The sequence below is a fragment of the Diabrotica virgifera genome, chromosome 5 (genome assembly GCF_917563875.1).
Source record: "Diabrotica virgifera virgifera chromosome 5, PGI_DIABVI_V3a".
Taxonomy (NCBI): Eukaryota; Metazoa; Arthropoda; class Insecta; order Coleoptera; family Chrysomelidae; genus Diabrotica; species Diabrotica virgifera.
In genome coordinates, this window is record NC_065447.1 from 253,974,026 (window position 1) to 253,999,564 (window position 25,539).

General features: G+C 29.8%; 1 protein-coding gene across 1 annotated transcript in view; it reads right to left on the reverse strand.

Moving 5' to 3' along the window:
• LOC114328230 (cytochrome P450 4C1-like) overlaps positions 1-11,209 on the reverse strand; it is a 31,226-nt gene extending 20,017 nt beyond the window's left edge. Inside the window, exon 1 of the mRNA XM_028277013.2 lies at positions 10,846-11,209. Coding sequence (XP_028132814.2) covers positions 10,846-11,065 — 220 coding nt within the window. The 5' untranslated portion in view covers positions 11,066-11,209. The remainder of the gene's footprint in view (positions 1-10,845) is intronic.
• Positions 11,210-25,539: the final 14,330 nt, after the last annotated feature.

Sequence of the window (25,539 nt, forward strand, 5' to 3'; positions counted from 1 at the left end):
TTATAACTTAAATTTTTTGGTACATTTTGAAAAAGAAGCCACATCTCGATAAAAGTTGACTTATCAAAAAAAGACTAACAGGCAAGAAAGTTTTAAAAACACTGCGTTTAAGTAATGGTACCACAATAATAGTTTAATTGGAACGTACATAAACATTTGGGGGGTTTAAAGGAACAAAACCCCCATAAATTTTTTATGTAAATATAGTAAAAAGGAAGCCGCATCTCGATAAAAACTGGCTTATCGAAAAAATACTAAGAGGCAAAAAAATTTTAAAAACATTGTGTTCAACTAATGGTACCACAATAATGAATTAATTGGAACATACACAAAAGTTTGGGGGGGTTTAAGGGAACAAAATCCCCATAAATTTTTTATGGGGTGGACAAATTTCACTATAATTTTGTTTTAAGGTGGTCCTGCCATTAGAATGATACATGCCCGTTTTCAATAAAAAATCTCTGAGAGTTTTCGATATATTGAAAAAAATCGATTTTCATTTTGTAACTTCAAAGGGCTGTAACTTTTTTATGAGCACATTTGTACTAAGGTAAGTTAGGTTCAACCGAACTATTTTTGACCCCAGAATGTGTGGTATAATTTATGACCATTCTTTTCGGGATACCCTGTATAAAAATTGTAACGTAACACCAAACGTAGCACAAAAATAGTTATTTATGTACCAAGTCAGTAAAGTTACTCTTTATGGAACGAGTCTGATATTATGAGCAGAGCGAGCATTTACAATTTAAAAACTTTTTAAATTCTAGACGTCATAATAATTTCAAGACAGTGATGACAGATAACTTTTGCAAGATGGCCGCTTTCGATTTTTAATCGATAGTTATCAATATTGAATAATTGCTAAATCGGTAAAGTTTTAATTTATTTCATATGTATATAAGATTACAAATTACTACAGAATTTTCCTTTTTGACATAAATTTAATTGATAATATCGCCAATTGTGTACAATATTTTTAATAACTAAAGTAAATAAATTTTAAGTTCACTCAAATACTCGCCATTAATTACTGCTGTCGACCACTTACATTCAATCTCGGTTAATTTAATTAATCGCGGCAGGTAAAGTAAAATTCTTCTTTCAGTACAATAAAGTGTTACTTTACTGCCGCAAATGAGGGCAAATGAGTACAATAATGAATGACTTTAGTGACGGTTGGCGATAAATATATTATTTTATCTCTATGATTGTGTCTGTTTTTTATAGGTGGGGCATTATCGTCAACATAAGGACACATAATTTGTTATACATTTTTCAGTATTTTCTTTAACCGTTAGGACTTGTATTAAATTCTAAAATTATTCTCTGACTTGATTTCCTTCAAATATGTGCAAAAAAAAAAACAAAAAAACTTAATTAATCTTATAACTTTTAGCAATCGTCATTTTAAAACCTTTTTTACGTTTAAAATTGTTAATAATTTAAAACGTATAGGTTTTCTTAATATAGGCCTAGAATAACTAAAAAAGTTCAGATAACTGGATTTGTCACAGTCCCGAATATGGTATTTTTTGACTATTTCTCTGTACTATTTGGAATACATTTTACTCACCAGGTCTATTAAGTCCTAAAAGGTGATGTCCTGCACCAATAACCGGCAGTGCAAATGGCCCGTCAATTTTCCATGAGTAATTATAGAGTTTTCTTTAGCTCCACAAATAGTCCAGGGTAATAAGGTTTTTCCCATGACTCTCGAGCAGCCAGGGTACTGAAGCGTTTTTTCAACAGGTAATACCTATAAGAGCAAATTGTAACTATTTCTTGCGTAGGATCTGGCGGCCATTTTTATTTATAAACAATTAAGTATTTTTTTTTTCAAATCAATGGAAAACAGTGAAACTTATGGGTTTTTTAGTACAATTATCTTTAAGATTATGGAAAAAGCTTTAAAATAACGTATTACAAAGTTTGATATACTCATTTATTGTTCATATAATTGCGAAAAAATTTCGGAATCGCAAAAAAAATTAATTTCGCAATATCTATTGTAAAAATTAGTGTACAGCTTTGAAATTTTTGTCATATAAGGGTTCTTTGGTGCTTAATATATGATAAAAATTTCAAAGCGATTTATTCAATTGTTTAAATGTTATTCAAATTGTTTATCCCAGAGAGCATTTTTTTGCAATAACATAAGCCAGAAAAAAATGACGTTAGAACCATTCCACCGCTGTCAAATGAAAGAGCATGAGCTATGTTTTCAACTTGGTAAAAAAAGCGAATAAAAAATGCAAGTATTAGTAATAAATAATTATGCAAAGTATCGTAAATCTTTCCTTATAAACTTTTAATTTTGTTATATAAGAAATTTTATATATTTATTACAATTTTTATCAATTATGATATAAATAACATTACTTGGTAGTTGTGCACTTAAAAGAGGGTAAAAAAGTTAATTTTTTTGGAAAAAGTTATCCAAAAAGTTTATAAGGAAAGATTTACGGTAATTTTGCATAATTATTTATTACTAATAAATGCATTTTTATTCACTTTTTTTAAACCAAGTTGAAAACATAGTTCATGCTCTGCCATTTAACACCTGTGGAATGGTTCTAACGTCATTTTTTTTCTGACTTATGTTATTGCAAAGAAATGCTATCTGGGATAAACAATTCGAATAAAATTTAAACAGTTAAATGAATCGCATTGAAATTTTTATCACATATTAAGCACCAAAGAACCCTTATTTGACAAAAATTTCAAACCTGTACACTAATTTTTACAACAGTTATTTCGAAAATAATTTTTTTTGCAATTCCGAACTTTTTTCGCAATTATATTAACAATAAATGAGTATATCAAACTTTATAATATGTCATTTTAAAGCTTTTTCCATATTCTCAAAGATATTTGTAATAGAAAAATCATAAGTTTCACTGTTTTCCATTGATTTGAAAAAAAAAAAGGGAAAAATGCCATTTTTTGACAGTTAATTGTTTATAAATAAAAATGGCCGCCAGCTCTTACGCAGGAAATAGTTACAATTTGTTCCTATACGTATTGCCTGTCGAAAAAACGCTTCAGTACCCTGGCTGCTGAAGTGTCACGAACAGGGTATATTTTTGTCTTATTACCCTGCCCTAAAAAGCTTAACGTACAATATAACTACTAAACACAAAATAAACCAAAACGTATACTCAAAACTAAAACTTGAATATAAAAATATAAACAAACTGGAACATGAAGTAAAAACCACTTCTATGTAAAAGGTATATTTACTAAAAATTTTTTAGAATCCCAATGGATTCAATAAAATGAGTTCATCAGAACGTTTTCAAACCTATCGGTCCATCATCAGTGAATTTGAATACTTGCAAAATAGCCCCAGAACCAAACAATGGTTGTGATTATAAATAAATCTACATTATGTTGAAATAAATTTAAAATGGCTAAACGCCGATGTTCAGGGATTAAACCTCTGGGAACATGGTGAAACTCTACCCGAGGACCCAATCAACCATCTTCGGTCAACGATGACTACTAAGTGAACTACTAAGTATAAAAATATAAAACTGTCTTTTTCAAAATATTGTCCATTCATAATAAATTACTAAATTATAGTATTACTTTTTACAAAATTTGATTATTGAAAAATAAATCGCATATTTTGCACAATTTATTTTCCCGATATTTCTCACAATTGACACAAACTGATTAGTAGGTAAATATCAATATTTCAAGTTCATTAAACGTATGTTCAATAAAGCATTGCTTTCTCTGTTAAAACCGGTTTATATTATGTCGCAATAATTAATAATTATATGCTTTAATTTTTTTACAAAAATGGTCAAGGTATAAGTCAAGGTACTTAAGATACAAGGAGTAAATAGGATACTCGGGAGAAAATTTTATAGATTTCTAGAACATAATTATTTTGAGTATATTTTGAGTTAGACCTGGATCCCGCGCACCAAAAAAAAGTTGATCAATAGCAAGCTGAAAATTTGTTAATAGCTTAACGGTGTCTAGTCGGACAAACTTTGATGTATGGGAACACTGAAACAGGGGAAGTTTTAATTGTGGAACAGGATCAAAATTTGGAACGTCAGTCTCCGAAAACCTTCCATGTATTTTGCCGGACAGAATTTCCAATTAATTTGTTACCTTTTCATTAAACTCTCATGCAAAAATCAGACTGGTCTTTATCACCAACTGGGCATTTTAATGAGTGGAACACAAAGAACATGTCAAATGACAGGAATTATATTGGTGATAAATAGCAGTCTGATTTTTGCATGAAAGTTTAATGAAACGGTAACAAATCAATTAGAAGTTCTGTCCGACAAAATACATGGAGCCTTTTTGTAATCTGACGTTCCAAATTTTTAAACTATTAAAACACAATTAAAACTTCCCCTGTTCCAGTATTCCCGTACATCAAAATTTGTCCAACTAGACACCGTTAAGCTATTAAAAAATGTTCAGCTATTAATCAACTTTTTTTGGTACGCGGGATCCAGGTCTATATACTAGATACTCCAGGAAAATGAGGCAAAAATATACAATGCTCTAAAAAATGCACAAAAGTATACAATGTTTTTGGGTACTATGTACCTAATAAATTATACATACAAAAATGCCCGTCACAGTGTGTAGGCATATAATACATAGTTATTAACAAATAAAGATCAAAAATTGCAGTTTTTGAAGATATTCTTCTTTAGCGGCGAATCGATTGAGGGTAAAATTGTACATAAATCTGCGCGCCTGCGCACACTGACAGTATGTAATTCTGACAGTATATAGTTCATTGCTAATCTTTCAAGATAGGTAAGTATGTATCTGTAACCGTGCAAATAAGTCATTTAGAGAATATATTAGTGTTTTTAGGAAATGTATTATTTATTATAATTCTTGTGTTTTTGGATTTGTGTTTCTCTGTAGTAAAATAATAAAATATTATGTAAGCATGATATTTTTACACTATATGTCGCCGTGTTGTGTAATTATATCCGAAACTTACATGTCAATTCCTAGGGCCTCGCTGGAGTAGTGGGTAATGCGTTAGCTCTGAGATTGGAATGACGCGGGTTCAATTCCTGGGCGATTCATATTTTTTTTATTTTTGGTTGTTTTAATAAAACTTTTTTGAAAGTGGTAGATAAGAAAATTAGTTTGATTTAAAAAAAATACAAATAATCTTTTAAGTACATTTACTTCGTTTAAATTACCTATTATATAATAGAAGAATATCTTCTTACGTGCGTACAAAGTACACACACATTCTTTTTTTTTTTTTTTTCTTTAAGACGCTACAGATAACAATAGGGTAATTTACTATATTACTTATAGTATTCATCTTTTAGTAGATGGTCAAAAGTTCAGAATGCCAGTTTTTGAAGCATGTTCGAATCATTTGTTGCTTCGGAAATTGCAAAATAAAGTTAAAATTTCGAAAATCAAAAATTTGCTATTACTTTTGCCAAAAATTAATTGCCTGAAAAGTTGAGCTAAGTAATCCTTTTAATGCACAAAAAATTTCAAGACGATTCGTCAATTAGTTTACATTTTATTCAATTTATTTTTCCCACAGATCTTTTTTTGCAATGTTATTGCTCAGAAAATAATAATGATACAGCTATTTTGCATATACTACATAAAAGAAAAAGACCTATATTTTTAATATAGAGGGTGATTGATTAGTGGGGTAAAGCTCAATAAATCCGCTATAGTAATAGATAGCCATAAAGTCAATAACAAAAATTGTAGCCAACTTTAAGCTCCACATTTTAAAAATAATTACAATGTTACAGGGTGTTCTTTAACATCGTGGCAAACTATATTTAGGTTTTTGAAGTTATACTTCTTTACGCGCGATATGAGGGTGAATTTTTATATGTTAAAACCTACGATCCCGGCGCATCCGCATTATAACTTTGTTCTGATTGGATGTTCAAATGACATGTCAAAAATTATCCAATATGGCAGCTGTAGCGCAGCTGTGGTTTGGACGGTTGACGGTTTGGTTATGTATGGTTGTTGCGTTTTAAAATTTGTGGGAAGAGAAACAACAAAGGTTAGTTAACAGTTATATTGCCTTTTTAAATAGTTTTCATATTATATTTTTGAAGTTATACTTCAAAATGTTTTAATTTGTGTATGAATCAGTCCAGAAAAGGTGTGGAAAGAATATATTAGTATTTTTAAATATATTTTTCTACAAACGTGTTAAAAATGCAATTTTTAGGACTCCATAGGAGCGTTAAAAATGCTACTTTAAGACACTAGTGCTTTAAAATTTTTAAGGCACTGCAGTTAACGTGATGTATAATTATGTATATCTGAAAGGTAAGTAGCATGCGGCTTGATGGCCTTGTTGGTAGAGCATTAAACCAGAGATCAAAAAATCGCGAGATTGCGGGTTCAAATCCCGGACGATTCATATTTTTTTCTTTTTTTTATTATTTGGCATTGTTAAGTTTTGGTTCATTTTTGGTAATTATTGTTAATTTTTTGTATTGTAACTGTTAAGTAGGCATATTTATTTCGTTGAAATTATATTATAATAGAAGCATAACTTCTTACGTGCGTACAAAGTACACACACATTCTTTTTATTTTAAATGGAACATCCTATATTTTATCTGATATTCGAAATCTTCTTAACTTCCCCATTACAAAAATATAAAAACCTGTTATGTTATATAGCGTATTTACAAAGTTATTACCAATTTTGAATGAAAATCGTAACAAGTTCAGCTCCCTGTATAAATAAAAATAAGAACAACAGCAATGGTTTATTGATGCCACATTTTTTGTTGATTGTAAAAATTTTTAAGAATGGTTTATATTGCTAATTTTCTTTATATCGAATACAGGATAAGTCAAAACGCCAGTACATTATTTTCTCAGTAATTTTAAATGGAACACCCTGTATTTTATGTCACTATCGAAAAGAACCGTTACCATACTTTAATTTTTGTATAATATTTCCTGTCTATATTTATTAGTTTTCGAGATATTTTAATTTTTCAGATCAAATTTAGGGCTCTAAATCTTTCCAAATTTTAAGTAAGCCATGACTGAATTTTTTAAAACTGATAATTTAAGGTTATTGATTATCAATGTTGTAATCAACGTAACAATGTAGCAAATAAAGAGAAAAAAAAATATTAGTAATAAATTTTACAAAAAAAAAAACACAACCACAACATACAACATTTTTGAAACAATTAAAAACTACTTTTTTATGTAAATGTAACAAATAAAGAAAGAAAAATAATTTATTAGTTATAAATTTTACAAAAAAAAACACAGACACAAAATACAACATTTTGTGAAAACAATTAAAAACTACTTTTGTATGTAAATGTAACAATGTAACAAATAAAGAACGAAAAATAATTTATCAGTAAAAATTTTTACAAAAAAAACACAAAATACAATATTTTTGAAAAAAATAAAAGCTACTTTTAGTAAAATATTTTATATATTTAATTACATAAGGCGTCCAAAATGAGTTGAGTGAATGAGTTACTTACATGAAGCATTTGTAGATTAACACTTTGGAATACACTTTGTATTCTGTCAGGAAATAAAATTCGAAATTATTTATCCTCTGAGCTTTTTAAGTTGGAAAAAATAAATGTTATGCTTTATTTTTTCCAACTTAAAAAGCTCAGAGGATAAATAATTTCGAATTTTATTTCCTGACTCAACTTTCGATTCATAGATGGTGTTAGTAGCATCTTTGGTAATTATTTTGATAATTACCTGGAAAGGATGAAAGGATTTGATTTCAGTGATTTCCTACTTATATATACCTTATCTATGATTTCAGTTCAGTGCCTCTGCCTCTACCCAGGTGCTCCGAATGAGGAAGGAATGAGGAAACGGCTATTTCGAAATACGTATAATAAGCACATAGTAGAGGTGCTGTACTGTAATCAAATCTAAACCATCCTGTCTTTTCTTTTACTTTGTATTCTATTTTTCATCTCATTCCTTGTTATTGGAGGCATTTTATAACCTTCATTCTTAACGTAACCCCAAAAAAATCAGTCCAGTTTATTAAATTTTGGTGATCTGGGTGGCCACGCAACTGGTCCATGGAAATATGAAAATATCTCGAAAACTAATAAATTTAGAAATGAGGAATGTTGTATATAAATTAAAGTGCGATAATGGTACTTTTCAATAGTTATGTAAAATACAGGGTGTTCCATTTAAAATTACTGAGAAAATATTGTACTTGAGTTTGGACTCACCCTGTATTAGATATAAAGAAAATTAGCAATGTCAATCATTTTTAAAAATTTTGACAATAAATAAAACAATATGGCATCAACAAACCATTGCTGTTGTGCTTATTTTAATTTATACAGGGGGCTGAACTTGTTACGATTTTTATTGAAAATTGGCTATAACTTTGTAAATACCATGTATAACATAACAGACCTTTATATTTTTGTAATAGGAAAGTAAAGAAGATTTCGAATATAAGATAACATATAGGGTGCTCCATTTAAAAAAAAAACATAAGTTTGGTCTGCCACGATTGTAACATTCTAATTAAGTTTAAAATGTGAAGCTCAAAGTTGGCTACAATTTTTTTATTAACTTTTATTGCTATCTATTACTATAGCAGATCTATCTAATCAATCGCCCTGTATTTAATAAAAAAATCAAAAAAATTGTTATGACCTAGAAGGTGAAGTGCGTATGGAGAAAATGTTTTTTATCCTTTAGAGCCCTTTTGGGTTCTCCTATACGTTTGTCAAATGTTCTGCCAGTTAACCGATGTAAGTTTTTGTTTTTTTTGTCGCCACAATTCTATTATTTTGTTTTTACAGTCTATTTTATCCATAGCAATAGTAGTGTTAGCTTTGTCTGCATTTTGTAAACACTATGTTGCTTTATATTGAGTGTTTCACAGACGAAGGTAACACTACTATCGCTTTACATAAAATAGACTATAAAAGCAAAACAATAGAATTTTCAAAAAATAAAAATTATGCTCTTTTATTAAATTACACAAATTTGACCACCCAATAAGACCTGTAGTTTCTTTTATACAGCTACATCATATAAAATTTCCAAAAAAACTGTTAGATATTATTTTAGAATTCTCTTAATTTTTCATCTAAATTTGCGTGAAAACACAATAAGACTAGTTAATAAAATACATTTTCACATTTTCATTTAACCAATAAGTCAAGATTAATGTCATTTGACTTAGTAAATGTTTTTCCTAATATTCCTCCTACAGAAATATTTGTTGTAGTAAAAATCCTTTTAGTGCATAATATTACAACTTAACCAATTCTTATCTTACGTTAATTCACTCTGTAGTCATATCGAATTTACAATACACACAAGAATCAATCCATAAAGTGTCTAGATTAAAAAATTATCAAACTGGAAAACAAACATAACATGAGTTCTCGGTATTTCATAAATCTAGCCATACTGACACAACTATAATACAATTTATCATCCGATCCTACACAAAATAAATTAGCAGTCTACTATAACATGTGACATACATTAATAGAAATGTCAAAAACAATGTCGAGATAACATTGAATATCATTAAACAAGCAGCAATAAATAATGCGTACAACGAACAAACAAAAGACACAATTTGGAAAAAAACGTAGCACTTTCTGCTCAATTACATATACAAGAAAAATATCAACAAGGATAATGAAACACATAAAAACAAAGGAATAATACCAGCATTCAGAACAAACAGCAACCAAAGCAAATATATTAAGAACAAGAGCCAAAAGAAATATCACCTACATAGTGGTTTATACAAACTTACATGAGGTGACTTTCCAAAAACTTACATCGGTCAAACTGGCAGAACTTTCAACAACATATAGCAGAACACAAAAGAGCTTTCAATAATAGAAAAACAAATTCTACGTACGCACCTCAGCTTCTGGATCATAATAATTCTTTTAATGACCAGTTTCAAATTCTCCATAATCAAAATAAAGGTATTAATCCGGGAGCAGTCGCGCTGTTAGGAAAAATCCAATATTTTATCCTTTTCCGTGATAACTTGATGAAACATTTTGCTTTGCAACATAACTTTCCACTCGTAAGTGCCTCGAGGAAGATTGCAGTAATGCGTGGGAATTTTTTATTTATTTGTTTTGTGGAATTTATGGCTTTGGTGAGAACTAATTAGCTTTAAAATTGTTAGAAATAGATATTTTTAACATAACAAGTAAATGAAAATATTATAAAATAGAAATTTGTTTTAAATTCGTATTTAAATTTGTATTGTGAGATTTTTTCTCTACGCGCGACTACTTACGTGACAGAAGTGAGCGCGACTGCTCCCGGGTTAAGCTATCTTTATTAGAATCTATGGGAATTAATAAAATTTTGTGAAAGTATTGAAATTAAATTTTTTCAATGTTTTATTTTTACAAAAATAGGTGCAAGATTTCGACTCCAATGCTTTTTATAGGCATTCACTTTTTTCAAATCCTGTAAATAATCGAAAAACTAATAAATATAAAATTTAAACTCAATATGGAAGATGACGTTATTGCCGAGGGCCGAAAGTCCCTGAAAACTTCTATTATATTTATTTTAATAAGTTACAGGGGTAAAAAAAAGAGAAAATTTAGTGTGATTTTTAATTTCAAATATCTCGTTCAAAAGAAATTCTTTATTCTAATGTAATCTTTCATTCCGCTTTTAAATTGTTTAAAAATATTTATTAGTTTTCTCAGGATTCGAAAAATATTAATGCATTTAAAAAGCACTGGACCGGAAATTTTGAGCCTACGCCTTTATGTAAATCTTGAGTTTTTAAACTCAGTAGACAAAGAAGAATTACTTATTATTGGCACGTTTTACTCACCTGTGCTATTAAGTCCTAAAAAGTGATGTGCTGCGCCAATAATCGGTAGAGCAAATGGTCCTTCGATTTTCCATGAGTAAATATAGAGTTTTCTTCTGTTCCACAAAAACTTAACGTAGAATACAACTACTAAGCACAATATAAACCAAAACGTATATTCAAAACTAAAACCGGAATGTAACAACAGAAAAGGAACATCTTCAAAATGTTTTCCCTTCATAATAATTAATAAGCTATACAATAATTATTATCTTTTAAAAAATAATATTAATGAATAATGAAAATAATTGAATTTATTGCTTATTTTGCACTTGTTTTTCACGATGTTTCTCACAATTGACAGCGAAAACCATATAAGAAGCTTTTGTTTGTGGCACAGACTTATGTATAAAAAACTACAGATCGTAAGTGATTACGTAAATTTCAAGTTTTAAAATACCACGCAACAAATTATAGACCTGGATCCCGCGTACCAAAAAAAGGTTGATTAATAGCAAGCTGAAAATTTGTTAATAGCTTAACGGTGCATGTCTAGTCGGACAAACTTTGATGTATGGGAACACTGGAACAGGGGAAGTTTTAATTGTGGAACAGGTTAAAAATTTGAAACGTCAGACTACGAAAACGTTCCATGTATTTTATCGGACAGAACTTCCAATTGATTTGTTACCATTTCAATAAATTCACATGCAAAAAACAGACTGGTGTTTATCACCAACTGGGCATTTTAATGAGTGGAATACGAAGAGCATGTCAAATGACAGGAATCATTTTGGTTAGTAATAGCAGTCTGATTTTTGCGTGAGAGTTTAATAAAAGGGTAACAAATCAATTGGACGTTCTGTCCGACAAAATACATGGGACGTTTTCGTAATCTGACGTTCCAAATTTTTAAACTCTTCAACAATTAAAATTTCCCCTGTTCCAGTGTTCCCATACATCAAAGTTTGTCCGACTAGACACCGTTTTTAAACTTTTTTGGTATGCGGGATCCAGGCCTATTATATTCGGGGATTTCGACAAAAAAATGAGTCAAGGATGGTCAAGGTTTTTTGAACACTTTTTTTTATACACGATGTTGTTAGCAGATAATATAATTAACAAGTGAATAAATATACGAGTAGATACTGAAAATTAGACCGATCTACAGCATTTTTACGCACAGGTTATACTCGTACAATTTTTTTTTTCTTATACAGTATGTCGCAAAAGTATAGACTAAATTAATTATTTCAGAAACAAATGACTTTAAAATAAAATGTGTATGTACTTTATACGCGCGTAAGAAGTTATACTTCTATTATTATGATTTCAACGAAATTAATATCCTTTAAACAGTTTATTTATATTTTATTTAAAGTTAAAACAGGTAAACCAATTTTAATATTAACTAATTTAAAAATTTTATTAAAACAATACCAAAAATTAAAAAAAAATAAGAGAATAAAACACACACAAACACATTGAAAAATGCCACAAATTATTTTAACTAAATACGTATTTTCTGAAAAAAAATTATATAATAATATACTTACAATCATAAAATGTATAAAAAAAAATAAAAAATAGTAACTTGCATTGGGGATTGAACCCGCGTACATTGGCGCGGTTAGTTTTGAAATTCAATCATCTTTATATTTTGGCTAGGGAGACATTATATGCATCATGTTGGAAGATAGACCAACTGAATGTCTTAAACTTTTGACAGTTCTGAATTTAACCAAATTAGTTTGATTTTTGTGGCATTTAAATATTAAAATACAACAAAACATAGAGTAAGAAAACAATATTAGATGAATATTGGTAGAAACTTTGTTGGTAATCAAACTATGTCAATCAAAGCATTACATACTAGGTATGTTTATTTTACATTTTCCAAATAGGTAGGCACCTAATTATGTAATTTTTTACTACGATACTGAAACATTTAGAATTACGTACCTGATGCTTTTAAAACCTATTTAAAAAGTCACTACAATTTTAATCTTGCTTTTTTCTCTGCCCTCACAACAATAAAAAGTAATATACACATTTGTTTACTCATAACCGACATATTGAACAATTATTGACAGTTCATTTTAATTACCCAATCAGAGCACGTTTATCGTTTGAGCTGCGCTCAGGACCAAGAATTTGGATGACTACGCGCACATATAAATTTACTACCAACGCGCCTAAAGAAGTATAACTTCAAAAATCGTCAATTTTAATTTTTGAATAACCGTCAATTACTACTTATGTGTTGGACATTACATCATCATTGTTAGCGTAATTACGTAATCGACGATTTTTAAATCCAAAACCGAGGTCACTGGAATCCTCATTTGAAAGGTCTCCTAATCGCCTGGCAACGATGAAATTATTTGAATATTTATTTCTACAAGGTTAAGCAACACTCATAGTCCATTATTGCAATTAATGAATTTATTCCGGACTTTTGCGCCATTATTAACCAAGTACATAATTTTGGTTAACCCTTTGGAAATAAATATTCGAATAAAACTTCGTTGCAAAGCAGATTCGGAGTCCTTTCAAATGAGGTATCCCGTTACCTAGATTTATATTAAAAAATTATCAATTATAGCATGAACATCGGCAGCCTATACTCCTTTCCAAATTGGAGAAGCACAAAATGTTGTAAAAATAGTTAATAGCCAAATTATCAGAATTAAGGACCTTTTCGTTTTTGTCAACAAATTTTCGGGTCCTAATTAGGAAAATTACATTTCTGTGTATTTATAATATTCACACGAAAAATTCCTTGGACTGCAAAAGTCTCAAACGAAAAAGTGTTAAGAAGAATTGGACATGGCAAGAAGCTTATGAACACAATCAAAATAAGAAAAACAACTTATCTGGACCACATACTTCGTAACGATAAATACTCTCTGCGACACGTCATCATGCAAGGAAGAATAGAAGGAAGAAAAGGCTTGGGAAGAAAGAAGAAATCTTGGCTGAGGAATATCAGATTTTTGACTAACCTCAGTGTTGAACAGATATTTCACGTTGCAAAATATAGAGAAGCGTTTAAAGAAGTGATCGCCAACCTTCGTTAGAAAACGGCACAAGAAGAAGAAGAAGATAATACAATAATGCCGAGCTTAGGATTTAGGTGCTACAAAATTATGTGCTGTTAATCTGAAGATTTAGTGTTGTTGCTTTTATTGATACGTTATTCTTAAAATGCTCAATTTGTGGCTTAGGCCACTGCTGCTTTGTGGGCCTCAATTAATAATTTAAAATAGCTACACGGGTTGAATTCGAAATTTAAAATTGATTATAAATCAAAGTAACAACATTTTAAAACATTTGCAAAGGTCGTCTTTGTCATATTGTTTCTCAAAGACGACATTTTACCACCAACTAAAAGCTTGTTCTCTCTTATAAACAAGTAAATATTATCTTAAAAGAATATACAGTGATGAGCGAGGTAGTACCCGGCAGAATTACGCAAAAGATGGAAAACATATCTATTAAGTTGTGAGATTAAAAAAAGAAATGAAACTACTGGAGGTGGAAAATTTAGCGATAAAAACCTATAAATTTACATTTTATTTATTGCTTCCCACCTTTAGACGTATTAGACGTGTTTAGCAACTGCCACTGTGACAGTGACAGTTTTAGTTGACATACTTCTCTGATCCGTCTAAAGATGGGAAATAATAAATAAAACGTAAATTTATAGGTATTACCGCTAAATTTCCCACTTTCACTAGTTTCATTTCTTTTTATTTTACAACTTAATATGTTTTCTACCTTTTGTGTTATTTGGCCGGTTATTAGCGCGCTCATCACTGTATACAGTTAATCTAATATACTTACCGTTGCACGTCATTATCTACATCAGAGATCTAAGTTGACATAGTTGCCAAAGTATAAAAAAATCCTGAATCCATTTTAAATCAAATAGATCATATAATTATTGCAAAGTGGATTATATAACAAAACAAATTAATATTCAATGCACATAAATAAAAACATTAGAAATAGAAAACAATAATTAAATTAGAATCTTACGATAAAGTAAATAATATAAGCAATGAATATAATAAAACAAATACTTATAGTAAACAAATAAAAACCAATCTGAATTGTCAATATCGCAACTGTCAAATAAATTTTACCAATTTATGCCAAAATGTCACCTTCGTTCGATTACAGTTACCGTGTGTTCCGCACAAATGTTCTTCATAAAAGCGCTTTATAATCCATTTATACAAATGAAATGACACTATTGTGTAATTATTGTGTATTTCTTTAAGTTAATATTAATAGAAATCTTCAAATATTATTTCTACGCGTATATAATAAAATATGTCTAGTGGCTGTAATTCCAACGTACTCGGCAAAATGATTCTAAAAAAGAACACACCTACCGCCTAAATATTTCGTGTTGGTATCATGTGAGGTAGCGGGCTATGACGCGGATGACGTGCAACGGTAAGTAAATTAGACGGAGTATATTCATGTTTTATTAAGTTGTTTTTAGCTAGTAAAATGCACTTAGCAAAACGCGCATAAGACCAATTTTTATTTTTTAAATAATGAATGGGTAGCATGTGTGAGTCCATACTAGTGTAGTAAAGAAAAGAGACGTCTCTTTTTTTTTACTATAATTTTATTTTTTAATTGAATTATTTACCAAACTAAATTTCCTTTTGCTTTACTTTAAAGCAACTAACGAAGCAAAATTCTTTTGAACAAATTAAATCATGATAATATAATGTTTTTCTCCTGATCATCTTTCAGTGCGTCACAGTTTTTCGATTTCTTTCTAAAGCATTAAATTGTATGTGACAGAAAAAAAGGCACGTCGGTGATTACTTCTAGTTCTGTGATTATTCTAGTTGTCGATAGATGGCGCCATAATTAAAAAAAATATTTTTTTTTAATTAGATAATAATATTACAAATATAATCTGTACAATTTATAAGACTATACAAATCAAAGAAAATACCATTTTATAAATGCAAGAAACACATTTGATTTGTTTTTATTCTAAAATGAAAATAAAATGTGACAACTGTCAGATTTAACTAAAATGTCATGTTAGAATAAATGTCATAAATGTGTATTATCACGGACTTACCCTTTTTCCTATCATTTGTGACGCACTGAAAAATGATCATGAAAAGGACAATATAGTATAATGTACCTATGTACTTTGTAAAATGTATGTAAGGATATATTTAAGTGCACTCCAGAAACAATGTATTTGTTCTTATTGTGACGTCTTCTTTCCATGGCTGGCGAACCAAATTACTAATTGTGGCTTTGAAAAATGCTACACGAAAGATTTTTGTCGAGGACTGTAATCCAAGCTTTCGTTATGATAATAACCAACCTCTGATACGGGTAAAATCACAAAAAAAGTCAGATCCTTAGGTACTCTCAAAACTAATAAAGCGGGATGACATTACTAGTGAATAACGAACGTGGCTCATACTTACGTAGTTGGCCCGTGCTACACGAATAATGTAAACAGATGTTCGCGCAGCACGATTGTATCACGAATGGTCCACGCTACGCCACGATAGACATTAAACATGTTAAATATTTCTAAAGAGAGTCGTAGAGAGTTTGTGAATAAAAACTGTACGAAATATGAAAACTAAATTGCAAAATTTATAATTGAAGTTAAAGAAAATAGTTCCACAAGTTATGCACAAATCGCTTACCTGGAATTAGTGTTGCCCAAATGCAAGACTAAGACGAGACTTAGACAGTCTTGGTCTTGCGCAAGTACACCTGGGCTTGGTCTTGGTATTGCGCTCCCGGTCTTGGTCTTGGTCTTGCAGCAAGAGTCTTGTAAGACTCGCAGTTGCCCATTAGCCTATCGCATATGCTTAGAACAACGTAACATAGTGGTACATTTTAAGCTTGAATATCACAGCCATAGTAAAGACTAGCCAAATTAATAAATATCTAAACAACTGACACCGGGTGGGGTTTGATCTCACGATCTAAGTGATACCTGCATATGTTTTAACTAAAGTTAAAACTACCTCTTAAAACCCACAAAATTTCATTTGCATATCTCAACCGGTTTTAGAGCAATAAATAAATCGTCAGTTTGTAAGAAAAATTTCAACACCCCCTATTTGGGAAACGAACCATTTATAAAGTAAACGTTTATGAAGCAAACTGTCATTACTTTTTTGTGCAGAATTAGGTACCCATTAAAGTTTGCCATACTTTGAGTCAGATGTATTAGTTATAAGAACGAACTGACTCTGTTTCACAACACACATCTGCCCTCAGGATCCATTCCAATTTACTGTGTTTTGACCTACGAAGCATGTCCGCTTGCCCAGTCCCTCACCTAGCTATCCTATTAGCATAAGTTGGACGTTTAAACATGTTATCGATGAACTTACAAAGCATCCCCTGTAACGGCATGTAAGTGGATCAAAATTATATAGTTTTTAGGTTTTTTATAAAAAGTTTTTAATAGTTTTAAAATTTAACTTAATTCAACAAATCGTCATAAACCGCATGCATCTATGTGCGTATGCGTGCTTATGAGTACCTGTTTCTCATATGTGTGCATACGTATGTATCAGTTTGTTGTTCTGAAATGTCAACAGTTGCATATTTTTCAAAAACTTTGGGCCTTCTATTTGCATTTTGATACAACCAGATAATGTTCCAACTCTGGCTTTCTTTAATTGTAGCATTTAACTACTTGTAATGCCGACCTGAAGATGATCTGAATAGTGTAGAGATCGAAACCGGTCGTCAAAGTATTATTAAATGATTGTGAGTAAGTCTGTGTTTCTTTACTTCATCGTCGGTGCTTGCATGAAATTCAAGCACTCGCAGACAGTACCGTCAGTTACATGAAAACAGAAAAGTTTTTAAAGTTCTCTCGTGGAAGACTAGAAGCGATGTCGTTCCTGTTGTCCGAAAGGTACTCATCTGAGCATTTCCATTTTAGTATGATGCTTAAAGCGATTTTGTGCGTGGGGAATCGTACAATCATATATTATATCGCGCTTTTGTATGAAATATAACAAATGAGTACATAAGGTTATTCTGCATCATTTTAGAGAGGGCAGAGAAAAGCAACTAAATGAATCTAATAATTAAATTATCTAAAACTTATTCTACTCAAAATAAATTAAATATTAGAATGATATTCAATATAAAATAAAGAAATTAGGTATCCCGAACAGTTTGTATTTGATTAAGCATATGCTTATATCCTCGAAAATGACCATCTGAATGAACGGGAGACCGTTATGTTAGATTTGTTGAATTGTACGAAAGTGATTCTGTACTCTGGAATCATTCTAACACAAGGTATAAAAATGACGTATGAAACGCAGCAGTAGAAAGAATTGTTGCTCAGCTTGAAATTGAAAATTTTACAGCAAAATATGTACTAGAAAAATAAGAGCTACTATTTTGTAGGTTGTAATAGTAGCCTATAATACAAATGATGATGCCATGTCCACTGCTAACACATAAAACTCTCGTGCCCAGTGTAAACACAATTACATTTCTCAAGAAACGTATTGCACAGAAGCGTAGATAATAATGCTTGTTTTTTAGTGTGAACCACGTTCGCTATTCACTAGTAATGTATACCCGCCTAACTGAAAAACTAAAGCAAGGAATGATAAAATTTAGAGAATACTGGAATACCTCAAAGCATTTCAAATAAGTCAAAAATGACTTATTTGAAATGTAACATATAAGTACTTAAATTGTAAAAATTATTGTAAAAATGGATAAAAACATTCAAAAAGTAATGATAATTCTCTTAGAAAACGAAGTCCCGCCAGAAGAGTCCCATAGGAAATGTTTTACCATACTTTCCTAAATTTTATGAGATATTTTCGTAGGTCCGATAAACAACATCTAAAAGTAACTAAATTAGTAAGAAGAGGAGCCCAAATTTCGAGACCAATGAAAAAGACTTTATTTATTTGATTCCTTTTTGTAAATTTTAAAATTTATTAGTGTTTAATACAATCAAAATTCAACTCTCACGCACAAGTTGTACCTACAACTTCAGTGAGAAACTGAGTTTATTTTGTTATGTACAATTTATTTGCTACGAATAAACTCCATATTTATTATTATTTATTATTATTGTAGAGCTAATGACGAGTATAATGATGATGTTTATGATAACTTTGTATAATATACCTACCATTTTTCTGTACTCACAAATATAAGGCTCGTAATATTCCTATTTTTGTACTTAGTTAGAATTAAATTCTAATTTAAATTTAATTAAATAGTATGTTTATAATAATAACATTTTAAATATAATTTTCTGTACGAGTGATGTTCCAATTTTACTCTATAGTCCAGGAACCGTAGCTTTTCACCTCGCAATTTTTACAAAATGGATCGATTTGCTTGAAAATTTGAGAATAAGTAGTGGATAGTCCAAGGATCACAATCTATATAATGCCGAAAGGCGCTTTTACCATGGGGGTGGTTGCCACCCCATCTCGGGGTAAAAATTTTTTATTATAATTTTAACTGCAAAAGTTGATAAAAACATTCATTTTAAACAAAAAATTCTATATACATTTTTTTGATAAAATTAATAGTGTTCGATTTATTCGCTATCGAAAGTGTTAGTTTTATATCGAAAAAATCAATGTTTTTCGGTATTATACTCATTTACTATTCACTCAATTTTTGCCGTAGAAAAAAGTTTTGCAATCCAATTTCTTGGGAATTAAATAAGCTACAATTTTATATTTAAATATTTTTTCGTATCTCTGATGCTGCTCTTTCTATTCTGAAGCAAAAGGCATTTTTTACCAAACTACAAAAATTCGTTATTCGCTTTTAACTACATGTTTTTAAAAACTAATCATTCTAAGTCAGTCAAACTTTTGGAATCTACGAATAATACATAAATAAAGAAGAATAAATAAGGCCGATGACTAAGAACACCGTTAACTTAGATTATTATGCTTCCAATTGGATATCTCCTTTTTTTTTTTTCAAAAAAATATATTGACTTTTTAACCGTAACTTTTTTAGTTTTTATCCTAGAAAGTTTGTTAAAAAAGAATTTTGTAGGTTTTTACAGGACCTACAGGGCTATTAATATTATATCATTTTAAAATCCTCATTCGCAAAAAGAGGTGACTTTGAAAGGGTTGGTAAAGATGGTTTTTGCATGTTATTACAAGTTTTAATTTTCAATAGCTCACTCAATTTTTGCCGTAGAAAAATTTTTTGCAAACCAAGTTCTTGGGAATTAAATAAGCTACAATTTTATATTTAAATATTTTTTTTTATCTCTGATGCTAATCTTTCTATTCTGAAGAAATGGGCATTTTTTACCAAACTACAAAAATTCGTTATTCGCTTTTAACTGGTTTTTTTTAAACTAATCATTCTAAGCCGGTCAAACCTCTGGAACCTATTAACAATACATAAATTAAGAAGACCAAATAAGGTTAATGACCAATTTTAATTAGGGTGAAGAGTACGGGGAAGTTTACGATCAGTTTTTCGCTGAAAAAAAAATAGGGACTGACATTCTTTTTACTAGAAGTCACTTAATTTTTGAGCTAGGGCTATTTTTTTGATTTCTGGAGATAGATATTTTTAAATACTTTAAATTAGCTTAAACAAGTTATCCTCGAAAAATGCATAGTTTTCCCGTCTTTTGACTTTGAAACTACAATATTTAGCATTTTATGAAGAAGAGCTAGCATATAATAAAGTATAGCTCGATTACTATTGGTTTTAAAGCAAATTATAAAAACGATTTTGTTTATTTTTTCAAAAGGTACATTTTTGAAGTTATACTTCTTTACCGGCGATAGAGGGTGATTTTTTTATATGTTAAAACCTATCAGCCCGGCGCATGCGCATTATAACTTTGTTCTGATTGGATGTTCAAATGACATGTCAAAAATTATCCGATATGGCAGCTGTGGTTTGGAGGTAAAGGCAAAGGTAAACAAATGTATATTATAATATATTAGTTTTATTGTTGTGATGACAGAAACAAAAAAGTTTATAATATTGTAGTGACTTTTAAATAGTTTTTAAAAGCAACAGGTACGTAATAATTGTTAATGTATCATGGGTATAAACCTACCTATTTGATCTGCCAAAATACATAGTATGTAATACTTTTATTTATATAATTTGATTACCATCAAAATTTCTATCAATATTCACCTAATATATTGTTTTTTTACTCTATGTTTTGTTGTATTTTTTCAATTCTAAATCATTTCAATTCAAAATTAAAATAATTTTATCAATTTTCAAAATATCAAAATATCACAAGTTTAATCCGTTTAGTTAGTCGATCTTCGTAAATAATGACACATAGTGTCCGTGGCTAAGCGGAGAAGGCGAATGAATTCCAATACCAACCGCTCTTATCAGCGCTGGTTCGAGTCCCAATAGAAACTTTCTTTTTTGTTTTTTTTTAATACATTTTATGATTGTAAGTATATTTATTATATAATTGTATTTTCAGAAAATACGTATTTAGTTAAAAATTTTTCGACAATTAATGTTCAGACATCATTTGTGGCTTGTTTAATGTGTTTGTGTGTGTTTCATTATTTTATTATTTTAATTTTTGGCACTGTTCTAATAAAAATGTTTGAGAAGTAGTAAGTATAAATTAGTTTAATATTTAAACAAAATATAAATAAAAAGTATATTAATTTGGTTTAAATCATATAATAGAAGTATAACTTCTTACGTGCGTACAAAGTACACACACATTCTTTTTGTTAAGCAAACTTGTTTTGATAGAACGAAAACTTTTTGAGTTATTAGCAGAAAACTGATTAAAAACAATGATTTCTTCGATTTAAACCAACACTTTCGATAGCGAATAAATCGAAAACTATTACTTTTATCAAAAAAATGTATAGAACGTTTTTTGCTTAGAATTAATGTGTTAACCAACTTTTGCTGTCAAAATAAAATAAAAAATTTCCACCCCCGAGATGGGGTGGCAACCACCCCTATGGTAAAAGCGCCTTTCGGCCTCATATAGATTTTGATCCTTGGACTATTCACTACTTATTCTCAAATTTTCAAGCAAATCGATCCATTCTGTAAAAATTGCGAGGTTTTGTCCTATCTTAAGCTTCATTATTTGGACTACTAATTTTTGTTCCCTCTTTGCCCTGCTATGTTTCTCTATTTCTTAACAACTATCTAAAGCCGGAGATTTTCCAGCAATGAAACCATCTCAAGCAAAACAGCTCAGAAAAAAAGTAAAATACTAAAACCAAACGTAACAAACGGACTGGTCTTGGACTACGGACTGAAATGAATTTATATTAACCGACCATTAAAGCAGCTATGAAACGCATAAGATTTAATGTAGGACATGAAATTTATTAGCCAGTGCTACTGTTCTTGGTTAATGGTAGCGAAATAAAGAGTGTTTTCTCTAATGCTTGGAGTAATATGCTTCTAGGAGAATAAACGTAAGTGCAAAACTCAAATTTAATATTTAAAATAATTTAGAAATATAAATAGAGCGGTTTAGTCCTGTCGCCAGGGGGGGTACAACGGCCTCGTTAATTCAGATGGACTTACCCAAGTTTTTTTTATGTATTTTGACCCGTAGAACACGAATTTTTTGGGTAACAGTTGATCCGGATGTCGATAAGATTGTTATAGACCAAGAACTTGAGGAATCAAATAACAGCGATTTTTGGCAAAACAAAACAATATTTTGTATTTTTTGGGTCATTTTAAGCAAAAAATATTTCTACAAGTTTTTTAGTAGGATGCACAGTTTTCGAGATAAACGCGGTTGAACTTTCAAAAAATCGAAAAACTGCAATTTTTAAACCCGAATAACTTTTGATTAAAAAATAAAATAGCAATTCTGCTTAGCGCCTTTGAAAGTTCAAGTCAAATTATGTCGGTTTTGATTATTTGCATTGCTAAAAATTTATTGTGTTATTGTTAAACAAAGCTACAAACAACTAGTGCGTGAGTGATGTTTCTATGATTTATCATTTAAAATCGAACGAGTAGGTAGAATAGGTACTAGTGCAATCAAGACTATTTCTACGTTACATGCGTTAAAACGAATGTAAAAGCACGGGAAACCCTACGTGTTTATAGCTTTGTTAAACAATAAAAAAATAAATTTTTACCAATGCAAATAATCAAAACCGATATAATTTGACTTAAACTTTCAAATACGGTAAGCAGACTTGCTATTTTATTTTTTAATCAAAAGTTATTCGGGTTCAAAAATTGCAATTTTTCGATTTTTTTAAAGTTCAACCGCGTTTATCTCGAAAACTGTGCATCCTACGAAAAAACTTGTAGAAATATTTTTTACTTAAAATGGCCCAAAAAATACAAAATATTGTTTTGTTTTGCCAAAAATCGCTGTTATTTGATTCCTCAAGTTCTTGGTCTATAACAATCTTATCGACATCCGGATCAACTGTTACCCAAAAAATTCGTGTTCTACGGGTCAAAATACATAAAAAAAACTTGAGTAAGTCCATCTGAATTAACGAGGCCGTTGTACCCCCCCTGGCGACAGGACTAGTTATATAATTATATCAATATTATATCCGAAGGTCTGTATTTATTTTTAAATAAAAAGGTATTAGTTAAAAACCAGTTTAACGATAAAAAGCGGCTGAAACGTTTTCACTTTTGAGCAATTTTATTATGTGTTCCCTAAAAAGAAAAATACACTTTTAGTTCAGAGAAATAAGGGAAAAAATATCCTGTTAGTGACACAACCCCCTCAAGATCGAAAATAAATTTTTTGAGTAGTATGGACATCTATATTAATAACCTATAGGTTTCCTGCAGCCGATTTTGATGATATACATAGTTATAAACAAACGAAGATCAAAAACGGTAAATTTTCGCATTTTTCATCTATAACCAAAAAGGTAAGTATTTTAAACAAATTTGAGAGTAAGAAACTCATAAATCGTATAAAAAACTTCAATATGGCGTTCGCTGAATATGTCTATCCTTATTGGTTGCTTAGAAAATTGCAAAATAAATCATAAATTTTGAGTTTTTATAAATATTCATAACTTATGTAAAAATTAACTTAGAACGTTCTTATTACACGGAATGCTGAGACTTCTGGTGCTTAAATCATACCCTAAATTTCAAAGCAATTGGTCAAATAGTTTAAAAGGTATTTAATTGGTTTTTCCCAAATTAATTTTTTTTGCAACGCTATAAGTCAGAAAATGATGAAGTTACACTACTACTTTGGATAGGTTATGAAAGAAGAAGATTTATACTATTAATTTAATTTAAAAAAAAATGACAAAAAGTAATTCAAGATACTGCAAAATTATTTTGCAAAAACATGTGAATTAAAAATAGGGGTTGTTCTGAAGTTATTTCCTTGTGGCATTTTTATAATGAACTATTTTAAATGGGAAATAAGCCACAATGTTTATTTAGGTGAAACATCAAGACCATTAGACGTTAGAATAAGTGAACATCAGTCTTACATTAAAACTAGAGAATTTGATAGATCTCAAATATGTCAATACGCATGGGATAATGAACATAGAGTTCAGTGGAGAGATTCAAGTATAGTCCTGAAAGAAACAGATAGTAAAAAGAGAAAAATCAAATAAGCGGTTTTAATCAGTAGGATGTGGTTACCCATACTAAAAGAGGAAGTCAATAGAAAGAAAATACTACGATTAGTAAGTCATTAACAAATCGAGTTAGTACATATTTGATGCTTTAGTTTTATTTATATAATATCTATGTATTATTAATATTATTTATAATTTAAAATAGCATACATACATTAAAGTCAGAATTTGGTATGAGTTTTGAGATTAAACTAAATGTAAGCCCAAATACTTACGATGTCGGGATAGTATCACGAGGTTTTTCCTGGTTTTCCCTCGTGATTTACTATGGAATCTCTAGCGCGAGAATTTTACTGCCATCGTTGCATTTGTTGTCTTTTTAAAGACAGATCACATGCTATGATTTTTTGTGGCGGATATTCTTGAGTTGGGGTTGATTTCATGTAATCGAATGAACTATCTTTTAGTAAAGTCGTCCCAGGAACGCAACTCATCAATATTGGCAATATCATTTTAAAGTCTTCTACTTCAAAATGTATAATAATGCCTGAATTGCCTATATAAATGAGTCAGATTAAATAAATTATTAGAAGAATTTTTTACTAGGCAACAGCATTTTTGTTTATTTAGTATTATTTTGTATTTTGACAACTACACCCGACTTGGGCGTCGAAACGTTAAGAAATTCATTTTTATGGTAAAATTGTGGCTTATTTCCCATTTAAAATAGTTCATTATAAAAAAAGGGGGAAAACTTCGTCCCTAATTCTCTTAGGACAATTTCTTTCTTCCTAAATGTGTATAAAAATTCAGTCTTTCCAAATATGAAAAAATAATTTTTCTACGGGTAACGGTTAAAAAGTTATTCTAATTGTTAATAAGTAAGCAAATAATCAACGTGTTTTGGCAAAATAAGCAATTAAGGAAGTGTTCTGCAATTTACACTGTTTAAAATCACTTTTTGTCATTTTCTTTTTAATTAAGTCAATAGTATAAATGTTCTTCTTCCATAAACTGTCAGAAGTCTTACTGTAACCTCATAATTTTCTGACTTATAGTGTTGCAAAAAAAATGAATTTGGGATAAACAAATTAAATAACTTTTAAAATATTTGACCCATTGCTTTGAAATT